The sequence below is a fragment of the Cyprinodon tularosa genome, unplaced genomic scaffold (assembly GCF_016077235.1).
Source record: "Cyprinodon tularosa strain WSP-4 unplaced genomic scaffold, ASM1607723v1 ctg129, whole genome shotgun sequence".
NCBI lineage: Eukaryota > Metazoa > Chordata > Actinopteri > Cyprinodontiformes > Cyprinodontidae > Cyprinodon > Cyprinodon tularosa.
The window spans coordinates 1002154-1022864 of record NW_024038103.1 but is presented as its reverse complement, the minus strand read 5'-3'; the positions used below and the strand labels follow the sequence as shown (position 1 = coordinate 1022864).

At 38.2% G+C, this 20711-nt stretch overlaps 1 protein-coding gene across 2 annotated transcripts; it reads left to right on the top strand.

Annotated features, from left to right (window-relative positions):
* The first annotated feature begins 6870 nt into the window (after positions 1 to 6870).
* Positions 6871 to 13026, top strand: LOC119777917 (contactin-4-like). 2 transcript variants are annotated; one of them, XM_038276926.1, is made up of 8 exons: positions 6871 to 7150; positions 7518 to 7859; positions 8015 to 8269; positions 10972 to 11292; positions 11420 to 11677; positions 11767 to 11862; positions 11955 to 12056; positions 12156 to 13026. In XM_038276926.1, exons 1-8 carry the CDS (start codon positions 7102 to 7104, stop codon positions 12338 to 12340), a joined length of 1608 nt encoding a protein of 535 aa, XP_038132854.1. In that variant the 5' UTR covers positions 6871 to 7101; the 3' UTR covers positions 12341 to 13026. The 2 variants fall into 2 exon arrangements, with proteins under 2 accessions (XP_038132854.1, XP_038132855.1); XM_038276927.1 differs by having other exon boundaries at positions 6874 to 7150; positions 8015 to 8257.
* The last annotated feature ends 7685 nt before the right edge of the window (positions 13027 to 20711 follow it).

Below are 20711 nucleotides of genomic sequence, written 5' to 3'. Positions count from 1 at the left end.
AATTAATGGTTTAAATAATGTTTTCTTGTGGTTTATTTCCTCACAGAACTTCTTCTTCTATTTATGGTTATACAGTAGTCTTTATTGTGGGGGTGGTATCTTTCTGATTGTGTGCTGATTGTAATCTGTCATGTGCAAAAACAATTTTGCTTTCTTTATATTTTATCATAAAGATTTTTCTTTGGTAAGACTTGACTAACAGTCAATATAATGTTTATTTCTAGTTGTAGTTTCTAAATGAGAAAATGTATTTTTTGATCTATATTAATTACATTCAATTATGTTTATTTATATAGCACCAATTCACAACATATGTCATCTCAAGGCACTTTACAGAGACAATTCAAACACATCATACAGTCAGACTGATTCAAAGTTTATTATTTAAAGAAAACCATCTAATTTTATTGACTCATTGACTCAACAACAGAGCGAACCAGGCTCAGTGCGAGCGACCATCTGCCGTGGACAATTGGGGGTCAAGGAGACAGAAGCAGACATACAGAAGGCAGGCAAATAAAAGGCAACTGCCAAACAGCTCCGAAGGCGGCCCCATCCAGGAAACACACAGCCAGGAAAACAAGTTCCGAACCAGCTCCCATGGCAGAGGGTGAAAGAGAGCACATGGAGTTAGTCACAGTTAGAGAAACAGAAATACACTGAAAAAAAGGCCAAGCTCCATCATCTTTAATCAAAGGTGTGATGGCAGTAGCAAAGCTGATATTTGGTGTGATGGTGAGCAAAAACAGGAACAGATCAGATGAAGCTACTATAATGAGAAAAAGCAGAGAGAGCATAATGTTAGAAATTAAACTAACAAATATTACAGAATGAGAGAATAGATATAGAATAAAGGGGAATGGTGAAAAGGGGTCCATATGTCCTCCAGCAGTCTAAGCCTATAGCAGCATCACCAGAGGTAGCTCAGGATAACCTGAGCCACTCTAACTATAAGCTTTATCAAAAAGGAAAGTTTTAAGCCTACGCTTAAAAGTAGACAGGGTGTCTGCCTCAATGACTAAAACTGGCAGTTGGTTCCACAGGAGAGGAGGCTATTATCCTAAATAAATAGTTTTCTATTATTAAAGTTTTTATTTTTCCATGGGGCCATGTTGTCCAAGGCATTACACAGGGAACTCGTAACCCCATAATCAAAATCATCAATTTGTGAAGGGGAAAAGATTAAAGGTTTTCCTCTGCAGTATTGTTCAGTGATATAAAGGAGAGAGAGAACAAATTCTTTAAAATATATATCTGCATTATCAGATGATTATCTGATAAAGTGAAAACTTATTTTGGGGGAGGAGAACTCAGTTATTAAATCATGGTCAGAGAGGGCAGGGTTATGAGGAGGTACTACTATTCCTTTGCATTCAGTGCCATATGTCAGCACAAGCTCCAAAGTATAAGATGAGAATGTGTGGGACTATTCACATTTTAAACTAAGCTAATAGAGACTAAGATAGCAACAAAGGATGCATTTTAGCTATCACCTTCAGTGTCAGCATGGATGTTAAAATCCCCCACTATAATTGCCTTGTTAGTATTTAACAACAAATAAGATAGGAATCCAGAAAACTCATCTTAAAATTCAGAGTAAGGACTTGGTAGATGATGCAAAGAGGTTTTGTTGCTTTGCAATTTGGATGAGGTAAACTAAGGGTTACCTGTTCAAAAAAGTTTAATTTATTACTGACTTTGGAGTAATCTGTAAGTAAGACTGAAAGATTGTTGCCACTCCTCCTCCTTGCCCAGAATTTCTGGGTATGTGAACATTTAAATAACTAGAGGAAGTTATCTCATTTATGCTCACATAATCCTCTTCCTGCAGCCACGTTTCTGTAAGACAACCTAAATCAACTTGATTATCACAAATCAAGTCATTAACAAACAGACCTTTTGAAGAAAAGGGTTTATGTTAAATAAACCACATTTAATCGTTTTATTTTTTGATTATTTTCTAATTTATTTGAATTTGGTCATAGTGCAGACACTGGGTAAGCTGCAGGGAAGTGTGCTAAACTTTGACTCTGCTTCCTGGTCTGCACTCTGGGTTTTGAATGTCAGAACTAGTAGTTTAACCCTGTTATGCCATGATCATGGTTTTTGGACATTAGGAACCAGCGTCCATATTCCATCTTGACATGATGAGCAGATAAGAAGCCACAGCTTTCGTAAATAAACAGCTGTGGAATCTCTGCAACCCCCCCTTTTCAGCCAATGCCTCAAAAAGCAGTCACAGCAACTTCCAGAGGTGTGACTTGCCAGCCCCCTCTGTGTGAGGGCAGAGAAAAGCACAGACAACATAGGATTCTCTCTCTTTTCCTGCTCTCTTACCCTTGAAGCTTGGGTCCGCTTCGGCGGGATCTCCGTCAAGATGGGGATCCAAGACCAAGGGGACCCAAATCTCCATCATCAAGGATAGGTCAAAACCAAACTCCTGCAAAACAGAACTTTTGCAACACATTTCTATTGTGTTTCAGAACTTACAAAGCCAGACTGGATTAGAAAGCCTGACTTGATAAGCCACTAAGACAAAGAGGACCTCTACTGTGACCCACTGAGACAGAGAGAGGCTGCCTTGCTGTTAGCTGCCTGCTAAGCTGCTGGATGAACCTCAAGCCTTCCAATGGACATGGACAAAAAGGTTTGCAGGTCTGGCATAATTAGGGACAGAACAGACAATATGTCTTTTGATGATATTGATCATTTCATGTGTTTTTAGAAACATTTTTGAGCTGTTGTTGAAGCTTAGACAAGCTTTATTTCACTAAGGGTTAAACACTGATATAACATTGGTGTTCATGTGTTCCTCATATGCTCATTGCATTTACCAATTACCAAGTATGACCGAGAGTCATTTAGTGGAATCCTGATATCTATTTGCTACTAGCCATTTCAAAGAGGGTAAAGAATAATTTGACTAAAGGTTATTGGTTCTTGATTAGGCAATTAATTAATAAAACATTATTTGGCCAAATAATGTTTATTCACCTCATTGATTTGCATTGTGAATTGGTCTGAAAACATTTAAATTTCTCTAAATTAGTGAAAAGCTAATTTGATCATATCCCAAATTCTTCCAGATAAATTTTGGTTTTCAAACACAAAATGTACCTTAAACTGTACTATGGTTTTCAACCAGGTTTCCCCTTCCTCTTTATACATAGTAGTGTAGATTAGTTGAGTTTCACTAGTTTTAGTTAAGAGTGTTAAACTAGACGAAATATGTTTGACTTGGAGCTGAAAGATTTTTGATAATAAACGTATATATTTTTAACAAAGGTTGTGGTGAATTTATTCCATGTATGTGCAGAATTAACTGTTTGTTCATGATTAGTGCTCGAATCACTCTTTCATTTATTGTTCAAACACAAAGCTAGTAGGGTGTGTGTTCATAAACAATAGATAACACCCGAAATAATATCTGATTGAATAAGATATTTCCCACCCCTCCCAGGTAGGGCAATAAACATCTTAAAGTATCAGGCTGGGAATTGAATAGAACATAAAATCACAACAACGCAAAGATGTGTTTTCTAAAAACTAACTTTAAAAATTAATATTCTCAGTATTAGTTCTTTTTTTTTCTCCCAAATAATGTTAAAGTGGAACTGTTTCAGTAAATTCATGCTTTTAGAATAATTTTAGTTGTGAAACAGCCAGACAGTGACTAAGAGGAACAAGACAATGAAAGAAAATGCAAATGAAAGAAAGAAATGTCCCATGTTGACACGTTTAGTTGATTTCATTTCCCTTTGTTTAACGCAAAACCACCTTTACAACCTTTTTTTAATTATATGGTATAACTAGCATATGGTGCTTTGAATATTTAGACTTTTAAAGAAAACATCATAGACAATTTGTCTTGTTATTTGATTTTTGAAAACATACACCTTATTTAGGACTGACCAATTAACAATTTAACTCATTATATAAATGTTTAACAAAATGCGATTAATGTTTCAGTTTGAAAGCTATCTTTAAATTAGAGCTGTCATTCCATAAGTCAGTTGCTCTAACAGGTGTGGGCAATGTCGCTCCTCAAGTGGCACTTTGCAGCAGCTTCTGTATGCTTTTGCAAACAATTACCTCATTGGCATGTCTGTAAGTTTAGCAGAGGTCCGGCCATTAATCGTTCATTTGTTTCAGGTGTGTTGAAGAAGGGATGCGTGCGTTTTCTGAGGAATCCCAAACGCACTGACCACTTCTCTAAAAAAGGTGGCTATGCTATTTTTGCTGCATACAGCTCTATCCACGTCAGTCTAGAACAATGCAAAATGTTCAGGTACTCTGTTGATGGTATACTTCTCCTGTTGAATAACACGCAGGGTGAGGTGGAGAGCTTGATGGGTCTACTTGTTTCCCCTCAGCTCAGCTGTCTTTTGTTGGAGTTCACCTGATAGCATCCTTGTGCCTTTGGGTAAGGTAGAGGTCTTTCAATGCTGTTTCAGCCTATGGACTGAGCAAGGAAGGGGGTTCCAGGCCATTTAATGCCTGTTTTCCATCTGTAACTGATCTATTCAGGTAGGGTCAGTTCAATTTGCATTTATTCCTTTTCTTTTTACAATAAAATAGTATCTCAGTGGGGGCGGGATCTTCACTAGCAAGGCAACCCTGCAGTCAGGAGTAATTTAGTTTCCAGATACACCGCAACAACAGCCTGCTCCATTTATGGCTGTTGTCAGCTTCAGAGAGAGAAGAACAGCTTGATAAAGCAACAAAGATATGTAAAGGATAGAGATAAGCAGTGCAGTATGAAGGATATGAGCTACAGCACATGTAAAGATAAACTAAGGCTTTCTACAGCAGAACTGAATCTATTTAGAGAGAATAAACATTTGGATAACAGTGTGGACAAATGCATAGTTATATATTCATTCCTTTGCCTCAGTAACTGTACATGATTAACACAATGAAGACTATTCAGCTGCTCTCCTAGGGTAATCTGTACAGTGTCCCTCTATAGAAACATGAGAGTATACATTTTATATCACTAGAGAAAAACTTTATCAAGTTAAACTGATAATCAAATTACTGATTATTTAAAATATATATAGATATACCCTAAATAATCTGAATTTTTAAAGGTAATTGTATAAAATTGTATACAAAGCATTGCCTGAAATATTTTCCTTCAATTTAAGATGTTGCTAAAGGTGCTGCATGTATAGAGCTCAGAATATTCAAAACTGATGAACATAGAAATCAAGCAAGTCAAGTTCAGGACATTAGCATTAGTCATACATAGTACAAGTGATGAAATGCATTATTGTTTAACTACATGAGGTGGATTATGCCTGTATGTCCTGTCAACCAAAGGAGTACAGCTCCTAGCAGTGGCTAGGAATATCAGGAGGTCACTGGGGAGCAAAGTCCTTACTGGTCCTAGCTACTTCTTGACTGGTGGTAGTATTTGGACAGCACTTATTATGGTGCTTACTGATGCACTTCTGTGTCATGGCTTTAGTGTCCTTACAGATTTTAAGGGTATTTACATTGAGACTAAATTGACTCTAACCCTGGTTCTAACCAATATTAAGTTCACTGGGTCAATTGCTATAGTAACTGAGTAAAACTCAGAGCCAGTCACTTTATGAAATCCAAATAATAATAGATTTAGGCAAATAATTCCAGTTTAGGAACAAAGCCAGTTTTATAAAACATCCATCTGGTCATTGCTTTCCCTATAGTCTTTAGCCCCATAGTGTCTATTTCGGCCATGGAACAGACTGGCAACCTGTCCAGGGTGTACCCGACCTTTCACCTATAATCTGCTTTAGACCCATGACACCATGACCCATGACACCTGACAGATACAGTGGGTTGGAGAAGATGGATGGAGTTTTAGTTAAGGTGATTGACATTCAACCTTATTTTCTTGGAACCAAAAGCAACAACCCTTTGCTTCTCTGCATCAAAGTGGATCCAGATACTCCAATCTCTATAATTAGAGAGGGATCATTCAGATGTTGCATTAATGTGTTTATGCATGATGCATAAACTCCATACTGTTGTTTTGTAAGAAATTCATTAAAAATTCTTGGATCAAAACATTGATATTTTGATAACAAAATCCAAAATTGTAACCAAGCAAAGAATGGTACAATAGATGGCATTTTGAGAAGAGGAGTACTAAGAAACAAATAAACATGAACTGGGAGAATGACTGAGAAAAAAGTACAGTTAAGTTAAATACTAATACAGAGCACATTTAAATACATTAAAAAGGACCACTAAGGACATCTAGAGGAAACAACAAGAACTACAGAAATAGAAAACACCTCAACTGAATAACATTGATATGATTATCTATAAAAACCGCTCAGAAGGTCCAGAAAACACAAAAAGTAAAGCGTAAAAACCTAACTAGAATATAAAGGTATTCTACATTTATGTTATTATAAATAAATAATACAGTTTGCTGAAAAAAGGTCATGCAGATTAAAGGCCTAATTTTGAGTAACATTACTGGTACAGTTTTTTCTACTCTTCTTTCAAAAACACTGTGGATGTTACCTTTCACTGGATCCTGCATAGCTCTTCACAAAGACCAACAAACATGCACATACATGCTTCTACGTCATTAACCTAACATACAGTATATGTCTTTGGTATGTGCAAAGAATATAGCACCCAATAAATACCCGCACTTGTAAAGAAGGAACTTTCACTTAGAAAGGAAGGGTCCAAACTGAGATTCAACCACAGAACCTTCTTCCTGTTAGAAAACAGTGCTTCACTCAGCATATAAAATGGGAAGATGCCTCATGTTTTTTTCTTTTTAATTCAAGCCTTGTAAAAATACAGCAAACATCTTTTACATCTGCTTCAGCAAAACAACAACCTTTAGAAGATTTCCTCTACAGTCAAACTGTGGGAAACTGGTTGTTTTTTCTCAGTAACTAAGTAGAAAAGACGTACTACTTAGTGAAGGGGAGGTGTTCCGTCTTAGGCTGAGAAGTGACCACGCTCTCCTCACTTCCTTTTTCATCTTTGCGCCCACGGCTTCTGTTCTCAGGCTGATTACTAACAGGAACCATTTTTAAGTGTTCAGGGTAGTTTACCTGTACAAAGTAGCATCACAGCTGCTGTGAAGACATGAAAGCTGTTGTTGGACTGTTGATGGTCCTTCTTGAAGTATCACATGGTAAGTTCTTTAGGATTAAATTTTTATTTCATCTTCAAAAGTCAGTAACTTTGAAGACAAGTGTTCTTTGTAAAGGAAATCAACAAAGATCTATATCTATGACTGATTCTGGTAAATAAGATGATTACATAAATATTTTTGGCTCTAAAATACCTGTTTCAAACTAGTACAGTAGTTGTCTCATTCAAATTAATCATTTAAAAGAAACATCCTCCTCTGTGCTCTATGTTCTGGAAACTGTAGGCTTGCTTCAGAAAACTTTTTTTTTCCACAGACAAGCTGCAACTAGGTCTCATTGCTTTTGATCTTAGTTACTAAAGGGTAAAAAAAACTTTGTTCTTTTACCTTTTTGTTTCTAAATTTGCAGCGCTGGAAAGCAACTGTGATGGGCGAAAGAATAGAGCTAGGTGCTACGGAGCTTTGGGGGGAACTATGGCCCTCCAGCTGATGAATGATGCCTCAGAAATAAGCAGATTCACCTGGACAAAGGAAGCATCAATGGCTAATCAGTCAACTGAAAATATTCTTTATATCAAAAACAATATGATTATTTACAATTCTATGAGTAGCAGATCTGTCTTCATTCTTGGAAATGGAACCCTCAAGATCAGTAACCTCAGCAGAAATGACAGCGGTAAATATACACTTGAGATTTTTGATTCCAATGGCAAGAAAAACGGCACTCAGACCCTACATCTATTTGTTCAAGGTAAATCTTACTTTATTTAAGAATTTTTTTCCTAGTAATGAAGATTGATAAAAGCAATGTTTAAACATTTAATATTCTGATACCCTTCCAGTTTTAAGACCTACGGAAACATATTATTCCGTTCAATTTTTTCTATCTATATGTGTCTCTATCAGCTCCTGTGTCTTCTGTGCGTATCATCTCAAAGTGTGTGTCCCAGGGACTGATCAGGGCGTCCTGTCTCTCTGAGGTTGGCGACAGTCCAATGTACTCCTGGAATCTGGATGAGCTCATTCTGGACAGAAATACGGAAAATAGCACCATTATTCTGCGGCAAAACATCTCAGGATACCTGGTCTGCACAGCTAGGAATCACATCAGTAATGTTTCCAAAGGAGAGATGTTATCTGTCTGCCAAGGTCAGTCAACGAGTAAGTTTTCTTTATAGATAATGTCTTCCTCCCACAGTACTACATTACAAAATCCCCCAAAAAAACAAAACAAAAAAGAAATTGTTACCCCAGAAGGAGAGCATGCATATGTAGTAGCTGCAGTGTCTAATGTTTAGCCTGGCCATGCTTAGTTGGACAGAGTTTTAACATTCATGTAATCTGCTAAATGCATTCTTCCATATTAGGCATAAAACCCTTGAGCGCTAGAAAGACGACCAGGAACTAAGAGTAAGAGTAGAGTAAGATCTGATCATTTAATGCTCAGAGGCTAACCTAATAGAAAGTTAACAGTTTTTATAATTTTTCTTTAGACTGTTGTTAAACAAGTAATGTGAATTCTTCTCCATTAATCTTTAGTTGTGGATTTTTACTGCTTTTTAGATTGTAGTCACTGTGTCAGGCACTCATAGGTGGTGTGACTTTTGTGGTTTTTAGCTTCCTCAGAGATGGTGGATAGTGCACTTGTTAAAAGCCTGTGTGAACAAGTGGCAAGACATGTCTCTAATGTTGGATCTATGTTTTATCTTAACCGACACTAGACATATTTCCTAGTCCTAGGTTAACCACTAGTTTGCTAAGTCGACACCTAACCACACATTCTATTTGTATTTTCTTTTTTAAACAGATAGCTTGTAACGAATGAACACTTACAGTTTGTCATACTTTAAAGCTTGTATTGTGTTTATTATCAGATACAGGTTTCCCGAGAAAGGAAATAATTGACCAATCTTAGCATTGAATTGAAATCTACCCAACTGTTAAACAGCAGGAAATAATTGGAATTTAAAATGAAACTGTCAATAAGACTGAATTTAATGAACTGACATATTTCCGAGGGGATTGGATGCCTGTACATTTTAAGTGCTGAAAATGTGGGAACATTGGGGTCAGCTGCTTGAGTGCTACTTAATATTGTTTCCATACATAAAGCATTGACAGTGTGTGGAAACACACTTGTTCAATAATAGTGTCTGCAGTAAACACACTACAGCAATTAAAATCAACCAGTTTCAGTCATTCAATTCAATTCAATTCAGTTTATTTATATAGCGCCAAATTCACAACACATGTCATCTCAAGGCACTTTACAGTTCAACCAGATCATACAGTCAAATTGATACAAAGTTTTCTATCTAAGGAAAACCAGTTGATTGCATTGACTCATTGACTCAAATACAATCCCCCACACTAAGCATGCTTGTAGCGACAGTGGAGAGGAAAAACTCCCTTTTAACAGGAAGAAACCTCCAGCAGAACCAGGCTCAGTGTGAGCGGCCATCTGCCGAGGCCGACTGGGGTTCAAGGAGACAGAAGCAGAGATACAAAAAGCAGCTGTAAAAGGCGGCCCCGTCCAGGAAACACACAGCCAGGCAGACGAGCTCCAAGGCAGCTCCCATGCCAGAGGACGAAGAGAGCACATCCACTCAGTCACGGTCAGAGAAACAGGACCACACTGGAAAACAGGCCGATCTCCAACATCTATAAACAAGGGTGTTGATAGAAGCAGCACAGCTGATGTTTCTTTCCAGGATGACGTCACAGCCAAACAGGAACAGACGAGGCATTATGTTGGTTGTGGTTGATGGTTGTGATCAAGTGGAAGAAATAACAGAACAGTCAAAGACAATACTTTCTCCTCCAACCACAAAAAGAAAAAAAAAATTCTGATCAACCTCATGCAGACTTGCTGGTGGCTACTGTTTATGATAAATGAACCCAAAATACCAACATATACAAATAATGGTAACACCTTTGATATAGGGGGGAAGCAAATAGCAAAGAATAAACTGGCCACATCCCATGATGGCTTTGGGGTGTAAAAGTACACAATTTTACAAATAATTCAAAAGATACTGCATGCTCCAAAGTTGACTAGCAAACTCAAAATTAAAACTAACACTTTACCACACAAAACACATGCAAAGGAAAAATTCTGCAAGTAGCAAAATCAACTGCAAGTCAAGAAATGCTGCAAACTAGTGCGACAAGTGCTTTAGACCACTAGGCAGAGATTATTATCAACTCATATGCAGAGACAGTGGTACGAATTAATGTCTGTGGACCAGACCCTCTGCAAAAACACAATCCAGAGGACATCAGGAGTGAAGAACAAAAAGATAAAATTCCTTTCAATAGTTTTCAACACTTAATCTTAGAATCTTGTTTATGTATTTCCTGAGTGCCTGGTCCCAAATGAGATAATACAAGTCTCCCTCAAGTGGTCTGGAGCACAACCATGTGGAGCTAGCAAATTGCTGGTGTTTTTGCTACTTTTCTTGCACATGTTGTTATGTTGGCAGCTGCTCTTTATCTTCCGGGATACAATTTTTCCCTTTGCATGTGTTTTTTGTGTTTGTCTCATTTTTGTTCTGTTTATTGAGTTTGCAGGACCTTTTGAATTCACTATGTAGTAAGTAATGTTTTTACATGGCATTTGCACTCTTTAGTCACTTTGCCCATCCAACACTTTCTAATGATAACACTGGCTTGCAGACAAGGCTGAAGGAATAATGGAAAAGTCAGACCATTACACAACCAGAGGGTGGGATTGGGGTGTATAAGATTTTTGGTTTTGGGTTGATTAGTATAGTTTCCATCTACTCTATTATTAAATAGAATTCTTAGAAGTGTTTGACACTTCACTTGTAATTAGTTTTAAAGTCATTTTTCTAAATTTACAGATAAGGGAACTCACTGTGACATTACAGAAGAGGAGTTTGAGTGTTATGGAGCTTTGGGAGGAACTGTCGTCATTCAACTGTTAAACAACACTTCAACAACGCCCAACTACCAATGGAAAAATAAAACAGCAACAATCATAAAGGGTAGAGGGAACAGATTCATCCCAAATGACATTGAGGGGAGATCTCTCTTTCTCCCTGTGTTTGGTACGTTCAGCATCATGAATCTAAGCAGAGCTGACGGTGGTGAATATACCTTGGAAATCTTTGATTCAAATGGACGGAGAACTGAACAGAGGACTCTTCAGCTAATTGTTCAAGGTAAATGTTTTTTCTCACTGACACACAGATCTTCAGCTAAGTTCTTAGTAATTTCCATAGTATATCAGGTATGTTAGCTCTAATCTGTGCAAGTTTCTGTAAGGACAAATAGATATTTCTCTTTCAGCTCCTGTCTCATCAGTCCAGCTGGTCCCTGAATGTTTGTCTCAGGGACAGATGAAGGTGTCCTGTCTCTCAGAGAAAGGGGACAATCCTCAGTACAGCTGGACATTGGATGGACACAATTTGACAGACTCTGAGCTCCTTTCTGGAAACAATGAAACTAAGGAAATTATCCTGAGGCAGAACATCTCAGGACGTCTGGCCTGCTCAGTTTGGAACCGGTTCAGTTCCCTCTCAAAAGAGGAGACCATATCTACATGTGGTAAGTAGCGATATTGAAAAGAAAATGAGATACCCTGTGAATATTTTAACAGCATAATTGAAACCATGTCTTGTTTTGGCCTCTCCAAGGGTTCATATTTATCAACTGCACTTCCAATGGGACAGAGATATCCAAGTGGGTGTTTGCAAAAACTAACAACCTTTGTGTTGAACCAGCTGCATTCGGTGAGCCAGTTAGTGTAGTTTCCTCCAATAATAATACAATCTTAATTCAAATCTCTGCCGTAAAGATCTGTGTTTTCTTATCTCTCAAACAGACTTGTCGACAGTACTGGCTGTAATACTCCTGGTATTAGTATTTTTCCTAGCTCTTGGAATAGGATTTGTCTGCTTCCAAAAGAAGGGTTATATATACAAAGGTAGTTATCAAAATTCAAAATAAATAAAATCTCTGTTAAATTAGAAGAAAATACCATTTAGTCAGTGGGATTATAACATGCTTTTTCTCTGTTCTGCAGTGGAGAAAGACAACAGTGAACCAGTTTATGCTGAGGTCCAGGTTGGGCCACAGCAGGATAGGCAAACAGAGGAAAATGCTGAGGACGGGGTGGAGTACAAACGAGTGACATTTACAGAGCACCCTCAGCAGATGGTGTTGACCACAGAAAGTCCTGTATATGCACAAGTCCGTAAAGTTAGATGACCCGTGTAACTTCAATCTACCCTACAAAGACTTTACTACCAAAAACAGATAGACAGAGTTAAGATGGGATCCCAAAGTGTCACAAATTTTTATTTTTCTCTTACTTTTTGGGTCTGCTCAGGTGAAATGGCACCATGGTATTCTAGTCTTGAAGTTTTATTGGTGCCTTAAGAAGCTTTAGGTGTAGTAGCTTTTAGAAAATGGTTTTGCAAAACATAAGCCCCCTTGGAAATTATTTTCTGGAAAACATACAAGCAGTCGTAAAGGGCACTTTATGGATCATTCTGTGATTTGTATAATTCAAAGACAGTCTGTGGTGAGATTACATGTTTTCACTTCTGGAGCATGTTGATCAAAACCTGTAGAGATGGTCTGAAAACAAAATTACAAAATATTTTAGTCCATTTTGCAAAAAAAGATGGAAACATCTTCTACGAAGCTAAGTGAACAAATGACTTAAAAGGCAGCGAGATATGTATATGGAGTCCATAAGATGACTTGTTTCTGTTATATCAAGATATTATATTTCAAGATAAAGCTAGGCTCGAACTAGAGGTAAAAGGGCATCCTGGCTTTACAAAGTCCAAGCCAGGCTCCACATCAAGCCAGCTGTATCTAATCCAGCTAATTGCAGGTCTGCCATTTTCTTCAGGAGGTGAATCATAGATTCCTTGATTCAGCAAACAATACAGTAGCAGATTGACTAAATGCCTAAACAGCATTAAATACATATTCCATTACCACTTCTCTTAACTAAAAACATCACAATTTAAAGATTTATAACGAATTATTTAAAGAAAAACAAACAGTGGAAGCCAACATGGTAACAAATGCAGATCATAAAGTTAATACATTTGTAGTGTTGTGGTTTAAATCTTTGCCTTTAAAGTGGTAGACTTGGGACTGAACTCTGGACACTTCATGAAAAGCATCTAGTGTTAAAATCTTCATTTAACATCAGATATATTTTACCACTTTTTATGTTACAACATTCAAAATCACCTTTATTTGCAACAGGGGGGTTATATCTTAATACATTTAACATTAGGGAATCCTGTATTATACTGTATATAAAAAAGTAATACACCTGTTCCACATTGTCCTTTATGATGAGCAGTCATATCCATGTTATGTTGACTGATGTACAGTAGTTGATTCTTTGGTGACGGGAAAGCTTATGAAGATGTGCGTCTTATAATTTTATCGGGGGCAAATACTTTCTCAAGACACTATAATTCAAACCCTACTAAAGTTCCCTGACATTAATCACTTTATATGTTTTCAATATGAAAGTAGTGCTACTCACCTTTCTCTATGTCTTCATCAAAGAGTTTATATTTTATTACAAATATCTGTATTTCAAACCATCATACAAGATTCTAAATAAATTCCTGCTTGTTGGGGATTCATTTCCAATGGTTTGGCCCATAAGTGATTAAAGCCTGATGTTTCTTAGATAAAGTTATTTAGATCCCAATTTATGAACATGCACATATAGCAAGCGGTAAAAACAAGAGACATTTCCCTTATAACCTTAAAACATGAGCTAGAATGTCAGTGCACTGATCCCATATGAGTGGGGAAGAGTAAAACCTTTAGAAGGAAAGGAGCAAATCTAAACAGTTAAAAACAATCGCCTCATCCAAACAAACCGCATTATTTGGAATGGATGAAACTGGATGCAAAAACACCCCTATTCTTATTAATCTATAGCATTCTTTCTTGTTTTTTTTCTTCAGCCTTAAATCTGTCAGCTCTTTTCTTTTCACTCAACTGTTTGGGTTACTTTAACAGGGTATCTTAATGTTATGAGCTACCTCATCAATCTGAATGTACAGTCACCTTCTCACTAATGGTTTTAAAGAAACCTTATTAATTGCTGTTGCTGTGCATGTTTTCATCTTTTATGTTGAAATAAAAAACTAAATATGTCAATGACACAGAGAAAGTGGGTTTAAGTGGTGAAGATTCTCAGTCATCCATCATTCAAAATGACTATAGTAATTCAGCATTCTATTATGCAATTAACACCCTAAGCTTAATCAATTAAAAAATAATGAAAAATAATGAGACAAATACTAATTTATTAGCAGGACCCAGTTTTAATAAAATTTTTTTAAATATGTAAATCATACATTTTGATGCATTTATTCTGACTTTCATATAGAGTTTATATAAAGATTTCTGTTACAGGTCCATCTTTTGTACCTTTGACAAAAATATGCCTCTCTCTCTCTCTCTCTCTCTCTCTCTCTCTCTCTCTCTCTCTCTCTCTCTCTATATATATATATATATATATATATATATATATATATATATATATATATATATATATATATATATATATATATATATATATATATATATATATATATAAACATTTAAAGTGGAAAAAAACATGAAACTATCCAAAATTATTTATTTCTTAGTAATTTAGATTCGTTTTTTGAGTTGCCATTGTTTATGATCAAATGTCAATGATGGAACCAGGAGCGACTACCCCCTGATGTCACCTGCATGCTACAGAGGTTCCTTAAGCAGCCGACCGATAGTTAACTCTCTCTTGTATGTGGCTCTAACGGCCTTGATAAGAGAGATATACGCCGGATTTCAGCTCAGGCTACGTCCATGGCCGCTAAATCCTCTCCGGAGAAGAGTCAGTGTTCGCTGGTCGAACCAGAATTCACCCTTGCCAACCAGTCATAGGGAGCCGAACGTAGTGCCTTTCTCTTCCTGTGGCACAAACCAAGTTGAACGCAGTAGTTTGTGAATCTGCCTGGTGAAGCAGATGAAGAACTACACAGTTTTGTATAACTGAGCCCACATTTGCTGCCCACAGAAAAGCCTGGCCCAATTGCTGTTGGCCCCTGGCAATCTGTTTCGCCAGATCTGTTTCTGGTTTTTTTCAACAGAATAACTCAAATCTCTACAAGAGCTGTCTGTTGAATGAGAAGACTAAGTTTTTGAGCCAAATCAAGACAGACTTCTTCCCCCTTTTTCCGAGTGGGACCGATTAGAACCAAAGCCCTACAAACCACTTTTCCCCTCTGTTCATCGGATGCTTAACAGATACTCTGTTTAGCGAGAAATGTGGTGTAATGCTATGTGGCGCCTTTTATTTTAAATTAGGTAGAATTTTTTTTTTTTTAAGTGTGTTTGTGTTATATCTGAAAGAAGCTTTCTGTTTCAACTTTTGATGGTTCTTAAGTAAGAGTTTTGAACTGAATGCTAATGCTCATTGAGTCTGACTGAACTATCCATGCTGTTTGTTACTGTCTGCTTAATTCCTCCTTTTCCATATGTTTCAAGTGTAAAGCTCCGTTTATGAGTGAAGTCTCAGTGCATACAGAATTTCTGCAGGGAGCTCCTAGGAAAATGTGGAACTACACGGACGGATGTGCGTGGAAAACATGGCGAGCGATCTGCAACTCCTCCTGGGGAGGGTTCGCAAATGTAAACATCTAGAGACATCCTGTGATTTAGCTCATAAATATCACCACTATCAACATATTTTGGTAAAACTCCAGGAAATTAATAGCTGTCGCTCTCGAACGGTATGAAGAGGCTTTGATAAAGAAGCAAATGGCTGTGTTTTCTATTTCCTTGTTTAGTGTGGTGTTGTCAGCTTGCTGTTTTTGAAGAGCAGTCAGGAGCTAGGGGAAAGCCCCCAGGGTATAAATGCAGCAGACGCTCTGACGGGCTGATTTTTCAAGCTGAATGTTAGTGCATCAAGCATAATGAGACCTTTAGGCTACTATGGTTGGATTAGCTAGCATCTTTAGCTTTAAACTACCTCATTGCCAGCCCCATGGTAGCAGCCATTTTGTGAGTCATCTAACCCATTTGTTCTAGCTGGCCCATCCGGTACCTGATGTTCTGCACCATCTGAACTAAAACATTCTGTCCAGTGTCACTATTTTAATGCATTCCTGAGTGATTTTCATTTTTCACTGTAAGACTGAATGAAATCTTATTGTTTTGTTAGCATTAAATATCTGCATCAGGGTTATTCACATTTATCTACTGCTATTTTAAAGGACACCCTAAATGCATTAAACCTTAAAACTTGAACATACCTCAGAAATTATTTAATGGACTCTTAAAACCTTTTTCCCCTTTTATATTTGCTTTTATTTACTTGTGCTTATTTTAAGTAGTGTTTTGTGATTGCATAGTCATTAGATACAATAATACTGTGATAGAGATTATTGGTTAACAAAGGCACCAATTTAACCCATGATCTTTGTGGTTAGTCTATACAGTGAACAGTTTATCACTCAGGCCAGATCCTCTTTCCTTTGGTTAACATTTGAATGAACAGAGACAGATTAATTTGGTTGGTGATAGATAACTCTGCTACGGAAGCATATTGTTTTCACCGAAGAAAAAAAAATCTGACAGCTTATCTCATAATTACGAGATAATATCTCGTAATTATGAGGTACTGATCTCGTAATTATAAGATAAGCTGTCAGATTTTTTTTCCTTCGGTAAATGCAATACGCTTCCGTACTCTGCTAATAGCAATATTCTAAATTACTAAATTGGTGGAGACAACTGGATTTTAAACAGCCAGTAAAGTAGTCCAACCTTATGTAAAAGACTAGAACCCTGGTGGGTGAGCAAATTACAGTTATAATCATTTAACTAATAATCATGAATTGGTTTTACCCTCAGTTTAAATGTTCTATTAATTAACTATAACTTACAGCTATGAATACTTATTATATTGATAATCATAATTGACTTCAGTCCTGAGGCCTATTTCATGAAAGATAAGGGATTAAGTCAGGATTTTCCAGATATCCTGAGGCCTTTACCAGGAAGCCAGCTCAACATAGCGGGATTAGTCCCAGTCTATCCAGTTTATCTAATCCACCACAATGGTAATCAGGATAAGCGGTACCACGAATCTGGTTATCACCTTGCTGACTCAATCAAGCTTGAACTGTTTATGAATCTGTGAACGCACACATATAAATGGGCATGCTCAAGGTAGAAAACCAATCACAACCATGAGCGCAGAAGGGAGACTGCTGAATTTCTCATGTGGGGAACAAAAAAACATAGTTTACAGAAATAGGAAGCGAAAAAACAAGTATCAGTTAAACAACAAACACGGTGGCAGCATGACAGAGGAGGCAAATAGAGTGAAAAGGATAGCTGACTGCATAAATTAGGGAGTTACACATCAGTGTAATTTAACACAGCCAACAACCCACTAACTTTACTACATCTTAATCGCATTCCCCTCTGGAGTGAAGAGGACTTGGGAGCATATAAAAATAAACACAAAAACTTAATTGCATCTGGTTTGTTGGACTTTTTAATTTGCTACAACAAAGCTGGAAGCTGATGCCACGATTGCATCATATTAATACAAGAAGTGGATCATCTGAGTAAAATCATCCCGATACCTGAGCTGTGTCAGAACTTTTTACTTTTAAACTGGTGCTGTCTATTAATACCCCATCAGAGTAGCTGCAGTCAACATCTAAAATTCTCATCTATACTGTCACAGCAAAAAAAAAAAAAAAAAACTCTTCCTCACCATTGTGGGCAGTCTTCCCCTTTTTTTTCCTTCAAGCCTGTGTCCTTTCCCAGAGGCCTGGAAACTTGAAGGTTCTGTGCAGTATCTTTGCTGTTCCTAGAACTGCACTCTTCTGGACTGAGATGTCTGATGTATTTCCAGGGATCTGCTGTAACCACTCTTCAAGTTTGGGGATCACTGCAGTGAGTGCCACAATTACCACAGGCAGACATGGGCAATGTGGAGTCAACAAGTCATCTCCATGTCATGTATTTAATCTACCTAGCCAATTAACCAGGTGAGTCCAATCTGCACAGGTTAATTCACGGTGAAGATTGGACTCACCTGCTTCAGTGGCTGGGTAGATTAGACTCCACATTGCCCATGTCTGACCACGGGTACCACTGATGCCTTGACCTTCCTGGTTTTCTCCAGCTCTTCTCTGAGCCTGTGGTATTTTCCTGATGCCAGTCACTTGGTATTGCCAACCACAATTGCTTTCCTCTGCTTTTTGTCCACCACCACAATGTCCAGTTGGTTTGCCATTACGGTCTGTCTGTATCAGCAAGTCCCACAGGAACTTGGCTCGGTCATTCTCTACCGTCTTTGGAGGTGTTTCCCACTTTAATCTTGGGTTTTCCAGCCCATAATCTGCACAGATGTTTCTGTAAGCTATTCCAGCCACTTGGTTATGCCGCTCCTTGTAAGCTTTCCCTGCCAGCATCTTAAACCCTGCGGTTATGTGCTTGATTGTCTCAGGGGCCTCTTTGCACAGTCTGCCGACTTGCAAGTCGACCGACTTGCTCAAGGAAAGCCTAGGTTCAAATCCCTGCTTGGGAGGAGATAAATAACAGAAGCTGTCCTTTGTGGCTCAGTTGTCGCCTAATAACCCATATATATAATAGACTGATTTGTATAATGTGATTAATATGAATTTTCATGGAAACCCCAGTTATTGACTCCACTGCAGTGGCATAATATCCTTCCTTAATAGTGTGTTCTGGCAAATAGCTCAGCATCCCTGAGGATGGACAGGAAGCTGCTGGTGGCATAACATCTCATGACCATAAGTACAGTCTGATACAGTGAGGAACAAATTCCTATAGATCGCACAGCCAACACACTCTTCCAGGATGAGGCACATATGCCAGTTAGGCTTGTGAAAACCTGTATCACTAATATAATTAATTGTCATAGTGATACAAAGGATTTTCTCACAATTTTCCTTCTGAATTAATTTGGGTCTTCAACGGAAGGGCAAGTCATTGTTTCCCAAAGACATGATTTGCTGGGTGGAGCGTTTTCTTGCATTCAGATACAGGCAGGATCAAAGCAGGAGCCTGGAGCAGGTTTAGGTTTTCAGAGTATTTTACTATGGTGACTAACCTTGCTAAGATTGAGTCCGGCTTGGTGGTACCAGAAAGTCTGCGTTTTCTCACTAACCCATAAACCCTGCTTGGTGATAAAGGCCTCTGGTCAAATTTAGTCTCAACTTGATTTGGCAACATCAGTAACAAAGTTTTAGGAAGCAGGACAGAAGAACCCAGTATTCAAGGTGATGCAGATGGTGGTCAGAGGGCCCGGTGGCGCCAGTGTACGGCAGCCCCGCTTCTGTCAGTGAGCCCCAGGGCAGCTGTGGCTACAATGTAGCTTGCCACCATCAGTGTGTGAGTGTGTGCATGAATGGGTGAATGAATGTAGTGTAAAGCGCTTTGGTCAAGTCTCCTGACTTGAATAAAGGCGCTATATAAGTACATGCCATTTACCATTTACCATTTACAGACAGTGGGATAATTGAAAGTGTTAATTAAAAACTCTCAGGCAGATCTGCCGTGTCTGAGGCTAGGCATTGACCATTACTGAAAACTTGAGAAACTGGAGAAAAACACAGGTAAATGACCATGATAAGCTGACGGAGGATGATTATCCATGTTAGTCACTTACCTGGTTTATCAGTTCAGTCCATCTCCATAGAGCGAGGTTGGATCCAGCCGGTGGACTGTGAATGGTATGCAGCCGGCAACACTCAGAGTGAACCAGATGCTGCAGCTCCAGAAGACAAGCAGGAATCCGAGCCAGGACAGGGAAACAGATCAGAACAGGAAGGCTCAGAGGTCCAGCAGTCCGAAGCCCGGCCAGGGACACAGATCAGAAAAGGAACTGGCTGGTCCAGGGTTCCAGGAGTCCACAAACAGTTCAGGCAGAACATTCAGATAGAAACTGGGAAGCTCAAGGGTTGAGAAGCAGAACAGAACAGGATACCAGGAACACTATGAAATACTAAAACCGCTCTCCCCACTGAGACAAGACAGAAACAGTGCATGTTTAGTGGATAAGCGGCAGAACATGATCAGGAAATCAGAAAAAACATGGAATGCTAAAAAAAAAATGTTCTCTCCACTTGTCCCCCATGAATGAGCAGTAGGACAAGAGCATCAACAACAACCTTAATAATCTGGCCCCGTTAACTTGGACTGAGCCATATGTAAAGAACCAAGTGGATTAGATGATTAGTAATTGGAAACCGGGCAGAGTTAAGCAAGTGAATGACATGAGCAGTTAGGCCAACCCTCAGAGCCATGATCATGGCATAAAGAAGTTGCCGTTGTGATTTATTTTGTCCAGCAAGCCTGCTCCAGACCAGGCTTACTCCCTCGTGTCTCATCTAAACAGTCAGTGTCACACAGATCAAAAACTGATTTTTGTCAGTTATGCCATTACCTTATCTGTATGTTGTGGTATTTTTATTTTTATCAGCCTACATTAAAACTACTAATATATTTACTTACATAGTGAAATTAATTATTTTGACATTATTATGGCAGCCTATGCCATTATCAA

Excerpts from the sequence above, each read along its gene's own strand:
- LOC119777917 (XM_038276926.1), top strand. The coding sequence starts at position 7,102 with ATGAAAGCTGTTGTTGGACTGTTGATGGTCCTTCTTGAAGTATCACAT. Across the intron at positions 7,151-7,517 it reads CCTTCTTGAAGTATCACATG|CGCTGGAAAGCAACTGTGAT; the intron begins GTAAGTTCTTTA and ends CTAAATTTGCAG. Across the intron at positions 11,293-11,419 it reads TCTTCAGCTAATTGTTCAAG|CTCCTGTCTCATCAGTCCAG; the intron begins GTAAATGTTTTT and ends TTTCTCTTTCAG.